Source organism: Sphaerodactylus townsendi, linkage group LG04 (assembly GCF_021028975.2).
Source record: "Sphaerodactylus townsendi isolate TG3544 linkage group LG04, MPM_Stown_v2.3, whole genome shotgun sequence".
NCBI lineage: Eukaryota > Metazoa > Chordata > Lepidosauria > Squamata > Sphaerodactylidae > Sphaerodactylus > Sphaerodactylus townsendi.
In genome coordinates, this window is record NC_059428.1 from 100,632,483 (window position 1) to 100,647,598 (window position 15,116).

General features: G+C 42.1%; 1 protein-coding gene across 7 annotated transcripts in view; it reads left to right on the forward strand.

Moving 5' to 3' along the window:
* The window catches only part of LIMS1 (LIM zinc finger domain containing 1), a 66,341-nt gene that overhangs the window by 33,005 nt on the left and 18,220 nt on the right, over positions 1-15,116 (forward strand). The window contains exon 1 of one of the 7 annotated variants that reach the window (XM_048494414.1): positions 600-756. The exons of 3 other annotated variants lie outside the window; for them this stretch is intronic. In XM_048494414.1, the coding sequence (XP_048350371.1) occupies positions 650-756 (107 nt within the window). In that variant the 5' untranslated portion in view covers positions 600-649. Of the gene's footprint in view, positions 1-599; positions 757-14,129; positions 14,439-15,116 lie in introns of those variants that run through there. 3 more of the 7 variants (XM_048494415.1, XM_048494412.1, XM_048494413.1) reach the window with 3 other exon arrangements.

Consider the following 15,116-nt stretch of genomic DNA (forward strand, 5'->3'; position numbering starts at 1 on the left):
TTTTAAGTCCTAAAAGTGCTACAAAATCCCTTCCCCTTAGTATTATTTGTTCTCTTTCATTTTGAAAGGCTGTTGCACAAATTAAAAGCTATAGTGTGTTTTAGGTTTAATTGTCTTAAAGGTAATATTCATTCAGCACATAAATTAAAGCCACCGTCTTCTTGGCTTATCCAGATCGTCAGCATCATCTCAGGAAAGAGGGATTGTGAAGGGCCAATAGATGATGGTTTTGTGAGCAATATTTAGTTGGCCATGACTTGGAAATTTTCAGCCGATTGGAAGAGACAGGAAGATAATAGGAAGAGTTCATTTTTGTTGATTTGTTTGGTTGGCCCCCTTCAGACTCACACACAGGTAGTGTTTTGATTTACTTCTGGTTTGAAACAAATGTCCCTGGCTGATCATGCAGCCACCTTACATGTGAGGCTAATTGCTAAAGGAAACAGTTTCCTTCTGGAGGGTGTGTACCTGTGAGAAACAGGAAGCAGTGCAGCGGCTGGCTGCATGAAGAGACTCTCAGTTCTTCTCTGCAGGTGTGCAGACTCCCCTGCTCAACGTGTTTTCTCGGAGCATCTTGGCAGCCTTTCTGGGCAGTCGAAACTTTTTTTGGGTGGAGGGGAAAGGGGAAGGAAAGTGCAAGTAAAACAAAATGACTTCATTGCAGCTGAAAGAATTATCATATTCGGGTTTGTACAGAAGGAGACGGGATCGTCCAGATAGCTTGGGACTTCATGGATTACCTGAGCAGAAGCTAAGGTGAGTGTGGGGAAAAATTAATAGTTAACGAGAGGACTGGGTGTCTCTTGGCGTAATGGTTTATATAGATTGTTGCAGAAAGCAGAGCATAGCGTGTATTGTAACAGCGGCAAGGACAAAAACACAAATGCTTCGAAATAGTCTCCGATCGCAGAGGTAATCTAGGAAGGGTTAAGAGGAAGTTGGAGTATCCCGTTCACCCCATTTGGAAGTATTTCTCTGCAGGGTAGTTATGATCATTAATGCTGCAGAGCCCTGGGATAAAAAATGGGACATTTCCGTAACTTTTAATTGCTCCTTGCTTTTGTTCAAAGTTGACTAGTCTTCAGACGTATATCTAAGAAATCCATTTTAGCTCCCAGCACAGCTGTGTAGGAACAAATGGAACTTCATAGTCTTCTGGAATTTGTAGTAATATTTTTCTATAGAATTTTTCTTCTTTTAAAAAAAAGGTTAATGTCAATAATAACTTGTTAGATCCTAAATGACTTTTAAAATATTTTGAGTTTAGAATGCCTGAACGTAAAAAAAGAATGCAGAAGAACCACTTAATATGACCTTATGAAGGGAGGGGAATAGAAATACATCTGAAAAATCATGAAAAGTTTTGGGCTTGAAAAACACACTGTGCAATCGTAAGAATGCTTTCCTGGGTGAAAGTGCCCTTGAATAGACCCAGGTCAGGTTCTAAGTAGAAGATTCCCCAGATAATTTAGTAATTCAATGCAAAACATCTTGTCGAGAAAAAAAAATCACTTTTTTGTTGCACCGGGGGGCGGACAGTTTGTTTTTATATATTACAAAAATGCTGAGAAGTCTGTGGAAAGGTATAGTTCTTATCAAGCTGCGTGTAGTGCATTGCTTTTCTATGGCTGTCTTTATTCTTTCTATTTTAATGCAACAGTTTAAAAGTCTGTAGGATTGCCAGCTATGCCAGATCAAAATCTCAAAAAATAAGGGGACAGAGTCATGAAAATGGGACATTTGGCAGTTCAGATATATAATAGCTTACATCCAATAACATAGCATCTGTTAAACCATTGCTTAGAACAGAGGACAGCAGTGATGGAAATCCTTATTATCTTTGTCAAATAGGTAAGAATCCTAATATAAGACTCTTTAATTCTTATGTTGTCTCATTCTTGATTGTGCAAAAAATGTCAAATTGTTCTACAAGAAATCTCACAGCTCAATACTATTGCTGATTTTCAGTGCAAGCAAAATCAAAGATAGGGAGAGTGAAATCATTCTGATTTGGGACAGTATTGATCAAAATTTTAAAAACCGCTCTTTTTAAAAAGCCAGCCAAAGTGATCCTCACAGATCTTCAGTGGAATCGTGTGACTTTGTGGAAATAATCTTTAACCACATTGATCTGTTCTTCAACACTCACCCCAACCACTTTTCACTTTGCTTTAAAGAAAAAAGATATTAAGAACACCACAAACTTCACTTACTTTGGGGGCTAGAAGAGATGTTCTCCCACTGAGCAGAGGACATCTTGTGGGTGTTTTCTCACTGTCCAGTAGGGAAGGCAGGAAGTAACTTTTTTCTCTTCTTCCTGATTGGCGTGAGACCACCCATTCCCTCAGTTCTCTTCCTACCTAGATAGGGAAGACCAGCTTGTTATATTGCTCATGCTACTCTAATGTTCTTTCTTGCTCAAAGTACCTTTCTTTTCATTACTTCTCCCATATTTCCTTCTGAGTCTGGCTTACCCTCTGGGAACCTTCCTCTCCACTGTTGCTGACTCCTGCCCTCCTCTTTATAGCCCCCCTGCTCCTTCCTTTTTTTTCTCTGTGGGTGAGGGGAAAAAACACTACAACCTCCAGCACTTCCCAACAACTCCTCCAGCACTTCCCAACAACGCAGGATGTCAGCCTTAGAAGAGGAGATTTTCATGTTGTAGGGAGACAACGAGGTCGCAATGTGTTCCAAGCTCCCGAGGAGCACGTCCCTTGTGGCTGCTTCCTTTACAGCTAGATGGCCAGGTATACAGACTGGTTCAGAGGAGCCAACCCAACAGTACACCAAAATTGCTCATGAAGAAAAAACAGCTGCCAAAGAGACTTCTTCAGCAAAAGAGACTGCCATGGGTTCCTGCTCCAGCAGAACAACAACTTTGCTCCCCAGACTGTTGGATACCACTCCTATGGACTCCTCAGGAGTAAGATCAGCAACTTTGCAGGAGGGTAATGTACATGGACCTTTCTCCCTTCTGGCTGATTTGTATTCCTTTGTGTGGGAGACCCTCCAGGAACAAATTCTGTCCCTAGTCCAACAGGGCATCCCAGGCCGAGATTCCAGGGAGTAGAGTAGGGTTGCCTCACCAGTGGCTGTGAAGCAGACTGCTCCTGATATGGGTGCAGGGGGCAGCAAGTAGCCAACAAAAGCAATGCAGAAGCTGTTCCCAAGAAAAATGGGACTGGAAGGCAATTTTCCACATGGAGATGCTGAGATCAATTGCAGAGTCTCTCCAGCAGTATGAGTTCTTGAGATCGATCAACCTCACAGAGGCTTATCCCCATCTTTCAAGGGCCCAGAAGATTCCTACAGTTCTGTATAATGCATCATTATCAGTCCAGAGCACTCCTATTCGTTATGTCTTAAGCACCGAGGGTGTTCTCCCAGCTCCTGATCAATTTGGCTGTCAAACTCCAGGAACAGGACATCCATATCCACCCTTACCTGGACAACCTGCTCACAGGTCCCCATCCTATCACCAGTCACAGGAAGATACTGCAAAGGTACTCTGGTTCCTGCAGGAACATGGATTCCTGGTAAACCTGAAAAAGAGTTCTCTAACCCCAGTGCAGAGACCAGAAAATTTAGGGGAGATTATAGATACTTAACAGACCACATTCTTCGAGAGTCCTCAAAAAGCCAAACAGATCAAGGACCTGTCATCTCTAGTCACTCACTCTAGATGTTACCCCCTCATGAGCCTGTCATAACAACTGGGTTTGCTGATATCAAATATAGATGCCATCCAATGGGGGAGGGATGCATTGCAGACCCCTACAACAATTTCTACGTCCTCATCAGAAAGCCAACTCCCAAAGATGGAATCTGTCCCTACCTATTCCATTTCAACTCAAACAGAATCTTTTATGGTGGACAAAGACGAACATGATCCTGAGCAAGTTCTCCTGGATCTCTTCATTGATCGAGATGTTTACAGATGCCAGCCTGTTCAGCTGGGGGGCATTGAGGGACAGTCATTAGGAGATTCACTTGCCCACGTTCTGCCCTTGGCCCAAGCATCCAAAAGAGGTCCTGTGGCACACCCCTGATGTCAGGAGAGCTCTCACGATCTACACAGTCAGAACTCAACCTATTCGCAAATCAGAAATGATGTTCATTACTGTCTCAGCCCCAAACCTAGGGAAAAGTATTTCTGGGAATACCATTAGTAAATGCCTCAAATCCTGTATCATAGAGGCATATAAGGCACAACAGTCATTCCAGAGGGCATCACATTCCATTCAGAATGCCTCTGCAACCAGTGCTGTCCTCGCCAAGTGGGCTTCAGTTGAGGAGGAAACCTGCAGAGTGGCCATTTGGTCAATTTTTACCTTTGTTAAGCATTACAAAATTGACACATACAGTTCAGTAGATGCAACCTTTGTCCACAGAGTTTACTTCACACTCACAATCCAGATCAATAATGACCCACCCTTTCTCTACAAACACTGCTATAGGTGGTCCCACAAGATGTCCTCCGCTCAGTGGGAGAATGAACATTGGTACCTAGTGTGAGTGGTCTTTCTCCTCTGAGCTTAGGAGAACACCTTGGCTTTGCCATATCATCAGGATCACCCAGTCATTCATCTACTGCAATCTAAGCTGTATTTCACCTTTATTATCTAATTCTTCCTGTTTATCTGTTTGTTGTGATTAGTTGTTTAGTCAATGTTAATAGTTACAGTTGTTTAATGATGTTGGACTGCTATCTGGTGTTCCCAAACTGAGGGAATGGGTGGTCTCATGCCAATCGGGAAGGAGAGAAAAAAATTCCTTCTGCCTTCCCTGAAAGACAATGCGAAAACACTCACAAGATGTCCTCCTAATCTCAGAAGAGAAGGACCGCTCAAGGTAAGTAAGTACCAATGGTCATTTGCTAACCCTTTGATGATTTTCTGCTCTCTCATTAGGGTCATAATTATGGTTTGTGCCCTTTAGATTTCTTGCATCTCTGTCTGGAACAATTTCACTTGGACAAATTTACATGGATTTAACTTGCAGATGAGTTAAGATTGCTTAAAATTTTATCCTGGCCCTCTTATCCTAAGTATTTTTATAACTTTTACCCAAAGAGAATTCACGGTAGGCAAGACGAAACTCCACATCATTGTATTTAAGAAATTATCCGAGTAGAAAACATGGACTATCTCACGAAGCCGGGACAGGAGAATTGAAACAAAGCAGTTCAAAGAGTTAGAATTTGGGTATCATTATCTGTGGTGAATAACTGGTGATTTAAGTTACTGGGAGGGTTATCTCAGTACCGCTGGGGATGGCACTTAGGTCCTTTATCTTCACTGATTAATTGTCTTGGGCCAGCTGCATCTTTCATTTCTAGTTACACAATAGTGACCAAACCTTTATCCATCTCCTGTCATGAAGCTGCACAATTTCTCTGTGTAAGAACTGAGCAATTCACGCTGTCCCTATAAAGGCAACTGCATTGGCACGCCATCCCTTAGGATGCTGCGAACCTATTCAGCAGTTGAGTTTACCCCATTTGACACACATGAGCAGACTGAACCAATGAGGAATGTGTAAGGTGTATTGCACTTAGCATCTCAAACGCCTTTCCCATAAGTTTGTAGCTGCTTATTGGTCAGATGCCTGCTACCACTTCAGCTGAGAATCATGTTCTGATCCACTACTCAGAAAAATAGCTTTACAGTGAAGATGCCAAAAGGAAGATGAGAAAAGGCTCCTTTCTTTCCTTTCTCTGAACCCCAACTGAGGGGTGAGGAGAAGACAAAGAGAAACCATCTGCGCCTCTGATCATCCCTCCTAAATTTGCTGCCTCTGAGGCCTCACATTTCTTTTTTCTTTCCAGAAAAGATTTGGCAATTACTTTGGGTTTGTCTTCCAGCAAAGAAGTTTGAAGATTTTGAAGATTGATTTAGGCATTTTTTTAAAAAAAGATTCAAAAACATTTGAAGAAGACCTAAGCATTACTTCTTCTTTGATCAGGTTTCTCTGATCTCCTATACAGCTTCTGATCTCAGCAGCATTTCCATGTGCGTACATTTATGGCATCACATGAATGCATTTGCTCTCCTTTTTAAAAAGTGACTCACAATACCTCAAAAAAACAGATCCGCTTTTCTGAAGCTCCAGATCTAAGTGGCTGCGCTAGCGGTGGGTTTCTGAGTTAAATAGTTACCTTATAAACTTCCACCTATTATTACGCCAAAGTTACAGCGAAAGTTCCTGCAGGCCCCAACCCAGATCAAGACACCAGCATTTTAAACAGAGGTGCGTGCATTTCTGTGTGTGCCTGTGTATGTGTGCATGCTGTGAATTCCCTCATCCCTTTTCTCATTTCTTCTGGTGAAAATGCCACTGTTTTCACTTGGACCTTATTACCCACATTTTATCGGTTTGGCAGTGCAGAAGATGTTGGCTATTTACATTGCTCCGGGGTTTGAATCTCTGCAGTGACACACCCTTTTGTTCTTCCTTGCCTTGCCTTCAGTCTTTCCCTTTCTGCCTGCACATTGCTTAATCATCCTTTAGAAATGTCTTTTGCTTTACTCACTAGCCCTAGAGAACAAAATTACTGGAAAGAGGTGGGCATTAAGCATCTCATGGTCTGCTGCACCAGCAGATCCCATGGGCCATGTTAACCTTGGTCGCCCCCCACCCCCCTTTGTTGGTAAGCAGAAAGCAAACTCACCTGTCTTTTTACAGAGAGAGAATTAGAGAAATTGTGAGGCAGGAACCGTTTGATTGCAACTTATTGCTGTTACATGAGCTGGAACGTTTCATGGTGGAACAGGGAGGATAACGGGGGTGTCCATCTTGGGCTTGGCATGGGAAATTTTTTGTTGAGTTCATGACTTTAAAAAAGTCTACGGCAACTTGCTAGAATGTTCCAGTATCGTCTCTGTGGAAGCAACTCTGTGCCAGGTTCAAGTTTTGAATAATAGCTATCATAGTCCATTGGCTGTGACTCAAGAATTGTACTCAGTTCTGCAAATAATTTTCCAGGGGTTTGTTGCCTCACCTTAACGATCCCCTCCCTTCCTAAAGAATGAGTACAGCTGAGTTTCGCAAAACCAGTCACTCACTGCACGGTTGCAGAGCATGACAAAGAACCCCGCCCACAATAATGGTTGGAAATTGGTCCGCGAGGATTTTAAAGTTGCTGTGTGGATTTCCGGATACCTGAAGATTTGGTACATATGGATTCAATCCATTTTATTCAACAATTCTGTATCTTAGAACCAGAGAAAAGTAGGCTACTCAAGTATCCTGCAGTCTGCCAGAGGGTCCTGTCATTCCTAAGAAGCCTGATTTGATTGATATTCATAGCTTTTTTTTGGAGCTTTAACCATGCAAATATACATATGTAAAGCTATGCACAGGGGATCAGGTGTTTACAGTTGGATATTATGAACATACAGAGGAATCAAGAGATTTGGTGGCAAAGTTTCAAGGGAAGAAGTTCAGTGGAAATGCCAGCTGTAGGCAGAACTAACAGCTCAGTATTCTTCAGCTTTTTCATGCCCCGAGCCATCCTAGCCTACAACTTGTAACCCAATTCCTTCTCCTTCCCTCATAGGATAACAGGACTTTGTCACCTGCCTGGTGGATGGGACAGTAATTGGGCTGAAGAAGTAATCGGGGCCAATACAATGTATCATGAAGGAGTGAGGAAACATGCACCTGCTAAGGTTGCCTGAGACACATAACTTTGCACGGTGAAGGAACTCTCCCACCCCCCATGGCCCCATTTCAGTCTGGTCTTTAGGTTGGGACCTGACCCATTTCTAGATCCTGGCTCATCAGTTCACTGGTGTTTTAGGACACCTATGAAAGAGGGACTTTGAAAGGGGAGATTTTAAAATATATTCCCTAAGAATTTGTTATATCCATTTCACTGTTTGACCCTACTATTTCCCTTGCAATACATCACAGCAGAATTGCTTATATAGAGTGTTTTAATGGTCATCAACATGATGTGTCAAAAAGAATTAGGACAAGTAAGACTGGTATGTATCAGTGCATTAATATTATGTGTTTTAGGCTCCGCATTGTCCCTACAGTCCTTGAAAGAGTTTGTTCAATAAGCCCTCTTAATTCCCTCAGCAGCTCTTGAAATCTTTTTATCAGCCATCCATTAATCTCAGCTAGTCTGTTGACATAGTGTTCCCTCTATTGACTTTACTTTGTTTAGGCCTTTACAAGGGGGTGTCTCTGTGGGCGTTTCCTTTTGAATAACTAAGAAGGTTTTAAAGCATACTGCAAACTCTTGGTCTCTTACAGTGAGATCTCCAGGTTTATCTAGGTTAAGAATACATGGAGCAGTGAGATAGCTACATTCTGTTGCTTGTCACATGCTACACTTTCCTTAACCTCTGAGCATGTACAGTTAAGGAGTAAATCCTAAGTAGGTTTACCCAGAATCCTTCTCAGGTCTATAAAGTGGGACTTATTCCCAGGAAGATGTTCTTAAGATTGCATCACAGTCTTCCAGGTATGGTCAAGTTGTAACACTTTTTTAATTTTAGAATTTAAGCGCTAAGTACATTGGGGGGGGTCCATTTATTGCCCTCTTTTTCTCCCCTCAGGAAACCCAAAGAAGATTTGTAGGATTGTATAACGATTAGGATAAGACAATGTGGATGAAGCCCTTTGAACACTGAGGCTCATTCCGCACATGCAGAATAATGCACTTTCAAACTGTTTTCAGTGCTCTTTTAAGCTGTGCGGAATGGCAAAATCCACTTGCAAACAGTTGTGAAAGTGGTTTGAAAATGCATTATTTTGCATGTGCAGAAGGGGCCTGAAAGAGGAACATCAGTGCCAAGCTTTACTAACCCTTACTGTGGATAAGGAGATAAATACTCCTAAAAGCTATCTCCCACAAACCAATCGTTGTGGTTAGAACGTTGGTTGAGATTTATTTGGGCAAAATTGTGCTCGGGATGAAATGATTATATGATTCCTTATCTGGAGCAAAACTTGCAATTCAGTCTACATTTGACTGTACCTTCTCTTTGACAGCAGAGTGGTGGATTGATGTGCAAGATATGCGCATCATGCAATAGTCATTTCTGGCCAAGGCAGACTTGTATCATTGCAGCCACATAGTTTGTTGAATGTGACAGTAAGTTTTAGGTTTGGTTAGAAACTGCATGAAGCTACTCAAACTTGTTTACTTCTTCCGTTTCCATTTCTTTTTTGGGCAAGTCACAGGTGCAGAATTTTAGACTTTTTTTAAACTACAGAAGCTGTCTGTGAGAGCCAGCAACTAAAGGTTCTGTTTGTATCATCCAGCTTCTAGACAAGAACCTCTGTATAGGACAAGGTACCTACATATATATATTTACATATATAGTCACATGGGTCAAACGGCACTGGATTGGAGTGTACCCACTTAGCAAGCAATCTCTCCTGCCATGTTAATCATAAACAAGATATTTCTTTGAAGGTTTTGATGCATTGTGGAAAAAACAGTGAACTGCTGATAAGCGCTGCTTTAATATATTTTCAGCTGAATGGAACAGAAAGCATTGTTACTGTGCCTGGGGAATCTTTTCTGTAGCAAAACTAAATTTTAATGGAACTAGTTGAAACCTTGACATTGTAATGTCACTAACAGGTGATGAAATGTTTTTTTAAATAAAGGAAAGCTAAAATTACAGTAGGGTGGAAATGGTTCTTTGATCCTTGTCTGTATGTAAACAACAATATATTTAATTAAAATAAATTATCTATACAAATGTGAGTGGTTCTGTTTACTTTGGAAGGGATCTCAAAGGGACTGGCAGACTGCATAGTAAAGAAATCAACATTGGCTTCACCACCTTAGCTGAAGGTCAGGCTTTAGTGCGGTATCTGTGATGGAGACGTTACTATAATAAGAATGCTGTTTAGAGCCAGAAAGTCTGGTGTTGACGGTTCCCCCAGCCGTATAAGGAACTCCATGGATACATGAGAACTCTTCCATGGCAAGCTGGATCCTTGGTCTGGTCAGGATATTAATTTTAGCTATGGGATAAACTGTTCAAGTCATTGTATTCATGCTGTGAAAACAGAAGTGGTAATTGGTTAAGTCAGCTGATTCAGGATTACGTTTTATGCAATTTCTTCTTTAAATGTATTGGTGCAAATTGATCATTGCAATATGTGGGAACTCTACTTAAAGATTGCAAAGCTGCTCATTACAATGGAAAATACAATGGAAAATAACAGAGTGTAATCTAATTTTATTGCAACTTAAGCTCAGCCTAGTAACCTCATATGCACATGCCCCAGAAGCTGGCATTCTGGATCTCATACTTCTGGCATGGTAGTGTGTATTCCATGGCAAACTTCAGCATCCCTCAGAAAATATTATTGCAACTTGCAGCATCTTCAAAAGTTGAACTCGGTGTTGCTCAAGGCTGCAGAATAGGAGCAGAGTTGGCACCTTAGGTCAAGTTCCTGGTTCATCAATTATTCACTCTTTCTGCCATTATCTGAGGACCTAAAGCAGTAGATAACAGGAATATCCTCACAAGAGGACCTAAAGCAGTGGATGACAGGAATATCCTCACAAGAACCCTCATGGGCATTGTCATAACTGGGGAAAGATTTGATCCTCAATCTCCTCAGTTCAAGTCCACTTTTTTATCCACTATTCCACACAGTCTCATGAACACATGTTCAAAAAAATGTAAATCCCACTAAAGTAATCTGAAGAAACTTCCAAGTAAATGTGCTGATATTTGCACAGTTTGTTTCACAAACCTATACCAGCAGTGGGGTTTTGGGCCAGGTAGTAGACTTGTAAACAGTCACTGCCTACATGTGGATCCAGATGACATCTCCAGATAATCGGTTCATGTACTGCTTTCCAAAATAAGGCCATAAGTTACTTTTTAATTTGTTGGTATGCTGTGGCAGATGTTTCCAAAATGTTGTGCTGCTTTAGAGGAGATATGAGAAAAAATCTGAGAATATGGTTTTTTAAGATGTTATTGTATTTATTTCATTTATACCCATTGTTCCCCCTTATGGGGACCCCAAGTGGCCCACATTATTTTCCTTTCCTCCATTTTATCCTCAGAAAAAACTGTAAGATAGCTTAGGCTGAGAGTGTGTGATTGGCTCAAGGTCCCCCAGCCAGCTTCCATGGCAGAATGGAGATTCCAATTTGTTCGTCTAACCTAATGGTTCCCAACCTGGGGTACATATGACCCCCAGGGATATTTATCAGAGTATTTAGGGCAGGGGTAGGGAACCTGCGGCTCTTCTGCCCTTGCACTGCGGCTCCACGAGCCGAGCCGCTGGCCCCATCCTTGCCTGCCCTGCAGGCAGCAAGGCGGGCACACCAACTGCCCACGGCCGGCTGGGCCGCGCCACGGGCTTCCCCTCTCGCCTGCCCCATTGGAGCGGGGCGGGCACTTTCCCGGCGGCTGGCGAGGCCGAGCCGCTGGCCCCATTCTTGCCCGCCCTGCAGGCAGCAGGGCGGACGCATCCATGTGCTTCTCAGAATGAGCGGAGTAAAAGGTAAAAAAACCCCAATATATACAGTGTTATCTTTATTTTAAATGTCAAAAATTATTTGTGGCTCCAAGTGTTTTCTTTTCCCATGGAAAACGGGTCCAAATGGCTCTTTGAGTGTTAAAGGTTCCCTACCCCTGATTTAGGGGTACACAGAAAATTACATAATGGGTTTACTAATATGGGGGTACAATTTTAGGGAAATGGGTTGCCAAAGGGTATGTGAGTCAAAAAAAGGTTGGGAACCGCTGGTCTAACCAGTATGTTTCACTATATCCCTCTCTTGCATGAGGTTCCCAGTGGTTTCCTGTCCCAATTGCTGATCAGATTCTCATCCTATTTCAGCAGTGCTACAACATCAGGGCTTTCCCATCATTTAATGGGCCCTTGGGCGGGGTGGGGGGAAGCTCAGTTCGGCACAGCCAGGGTAAAGACAGTACATAATTGTTCGAGTCAAGTATATAAATATAGACTGCGGATCCAGATAATTGTTTCCATCGTCAAGATAGCAATCAAAAACAGTGGATGCTGAGCTTCTTCTCACAGGGAGATTATTGTGTGCATGCTTTAACTTGTCTGGAGAGTTTGATTGCTACAAACATGAAGACGTTTGGTATGTAAGTATTCCATCCTGTGTCAGTGGTCTTTTACAAATCACAACAGTGGTTTGCCTCATAAATTGTCCAGTGTAACGCAGTGCAGTCCACAGTGGATACGGAAGGCTGGCAAATCTGTTTCTCTTTGAAGTTTGGGGATTTGAATTTGGATCTCCTACATGCTAATCCTTAATCCCTCAATCGGATTTCAATGTTCCCTGTAAACCACGCGGACACCATATTGGTGATGTGCAGATTGGGCAGCCACCAGAGGGGGGAGCTCTCACAGGCTCCGCTCAGTCAGGGAATTTCCACACATAAGTAGGGAATGTTAGAGAGACTATAGTTTCTGGCTATCTTGTAGTATCATCATAGGGATTTCTGGTGTTTAAATAGTACCACCATTGTAAATAAGATCTGAGATGTTTAACTGGTTAATAATGAGGAAAAGAACTGTAAGAAACACTATTATTATCATCCACATAAAAACATATAGTTTCATGTAATCTGAAAAAGCATCTGGTGAAGGTTAGTCATTACTTTTACTACAGTCTAATCCTCAGCAAAGCCCTTTGACTTTAGTGGATTTAGATGGACGTAATTCCTTTTAGAAGGCACTGATAGGCTACAGTCTGAAGAACACTTTTCTGGGAGTAAGGCACTTTGAATAGACATAAGTAGGAATCATAGGCCCCTTCCGCACATGCAAAATAATGCATTTTCAAACCACTTCCACAATTGTTTGCAAGTGGATTTTGCTATTCCGCACAGCTTCAAAGAGCACTGAAAGCAGTTTGAAAGTGCATTATTCTGCATGTGCGGAATGAGCCATAGAATCACAGAGTTGGAAGAGACCCCCAAGGGCAATCAAGTCCAACCCCCTGCAATGCAGGAACACACAATCAAAGCACTCCTGACGTATGTTCACCCAGCCTCTGTTTAAAAATCTCCAAAGAAGGAGACTCCACCACTCTCCGAAGCAGTGAATTCAACTATCGAACAGCCCTGACGGTCAGGAAGTTCTTCCTAATTTTTAGGTGGAATCTCTTTTCCTTCACCTTGAATCCATTACTCCGTGTCTTAGTCTCTGAGGCAGCAGAAAATAGGCTTGCTTCCTTTTTGACACGACATACCTTCAAATATTTAAACATAGCTATCATGTCCCACCTGAACCTTCACTTCTCCAGACTAAACATCCCCAGCTCCCTAAGTCTCTCTTCATAGGGGATGGACTCTAGACCGTTTACCATTTTGGTTGCCCTCCTCTGAACACGTTCCAGCTTGTCAATATCCTTCTTGAACTGTGGTGCCCAGAACTATACACAATATAATCTAAGTACACCTGTTTACGCTTGATCTCTATCTTTCCTAACAGTGTGGCTGCTACAATATTACATCAGAGTACAGCACAATCTAGTTAACTATAGAGGTATATCTTCTGTAGAGTCAACAGGACAAGTAATGGTCATCTGTAAACTCCGAATGTGTTATCTGGAAAGCCATTGGGGGGAGGGGGCATGTCAGGTTGGATCCCATCAGCTTTATGCTGGCACAGGAGGGAGGAGGGAGGATGTCACAGACTTCCTCTTTTCATGGCAGTGGCCCTCTCATATAGTTCTTTCATCCTCCAATATCCATGTAGTCTTTTCAGGGTTCAGAAGGGAATGCTGGGGAAAAGTGGGTTATGACTGGATACTGTTTGGGGGAAGCCAGTAGAATCACAACCCATAATTATTTATATAGATTTGTTTATATGTTCTTAACAACCTATTTTTGCTTTCTTTGCCTGTTTCCTTGTTATCTTTATGAAGGCATTAGCATTGAAGGTAACAAGGGAGTAAAATTTTCCACATGAAATTGCTGATGACAGTTAACATGTCCTATTCTACATTTGTCCATTGCATCAGCGGAACTCTGACTAGCGGCAGTAGATATCAGAGATCACACGTTCCACCCAAGTTGGCGATGCCCCATTGCTATGGAATGTGTTTCTCTGCTTCCAGTGAATCTCTTCCAACCTCCCTGTGACATTCAAACTGCTCTGTAACTGAACTGGAGGTTCTGCATATAGCACGCAGCAGAGTCCTGTGGATTGTTTTTTCTTCCATTTTCCCTCCTGCCGGCTTTCTTCAGAGATTTCTGTGGCCGTCTGTTTTTAAGCAGTATCAAGTGGAGCATGGAATTCCAAAGCCGAGGGCGCTCCTATGTCATTCCAGAGAATGAAGAGATCTCGCATGCTTCTCAAACTGTACACAATGATCATGGAAATGAAGACGAGAGAGCAGTGTCAAAACTGCAGCGTAGGCACAGTGACATAAAAGTATACAAAGAGATATGTGACTTTTATGCAAGATTGTAAGTTAACCTGGTCAGGGCTGATTTATTCTTTTGCTTGTTTTACAGTACCCTTGTGAAATTTTGGTTGCTAGGATCTGCAGTGTATTGTGATCTGTACATTAGATTTTATGGAGTTTGCCATATTTTAATTTTTGTTCAGTTTATGTGTTTATATTGCAATGTGCTTTGAATGGAAGAGGTTCTTTACGGGATTTCCAGTGGTGGATTTGGAGAATTTATAAACTGTCTGCCTATAGAAACTGGCAATACCCCTGCTTCACATTGAGACTTGGAAAAGTGTGCTGTTTTGCAGCGTGGAAGACAGTTTAATGTTGTAACTTCACCATTGTAAACTTGTTGCGGACAATGTTAACTTTGGATGCTGTGGGTTTTCCGGGTTGTACGGCCGTGTTCCAGTAGCATTTTCTCCTGACGTTTCACCTGCATCTGTGGCTGGTATCTTCAGGGGATCATGCCAGCCACAGATGCAGGTGAAACGTTAAGGAGAAAATATTACTGGAACACAGCCATATAACCCGGAAAACTCACAACATCCTTGTGATTCTGGCTATGAAAGCTTTCGACAACAATCTTAATTTTATATGCTTAAATGTGAAATTAAGTGCTGTCATAGATTCAGCTTTGCAGCCCGATTTTATCCAAGTGTATTCAATACCAAGTCCCATTGTTGTAAAT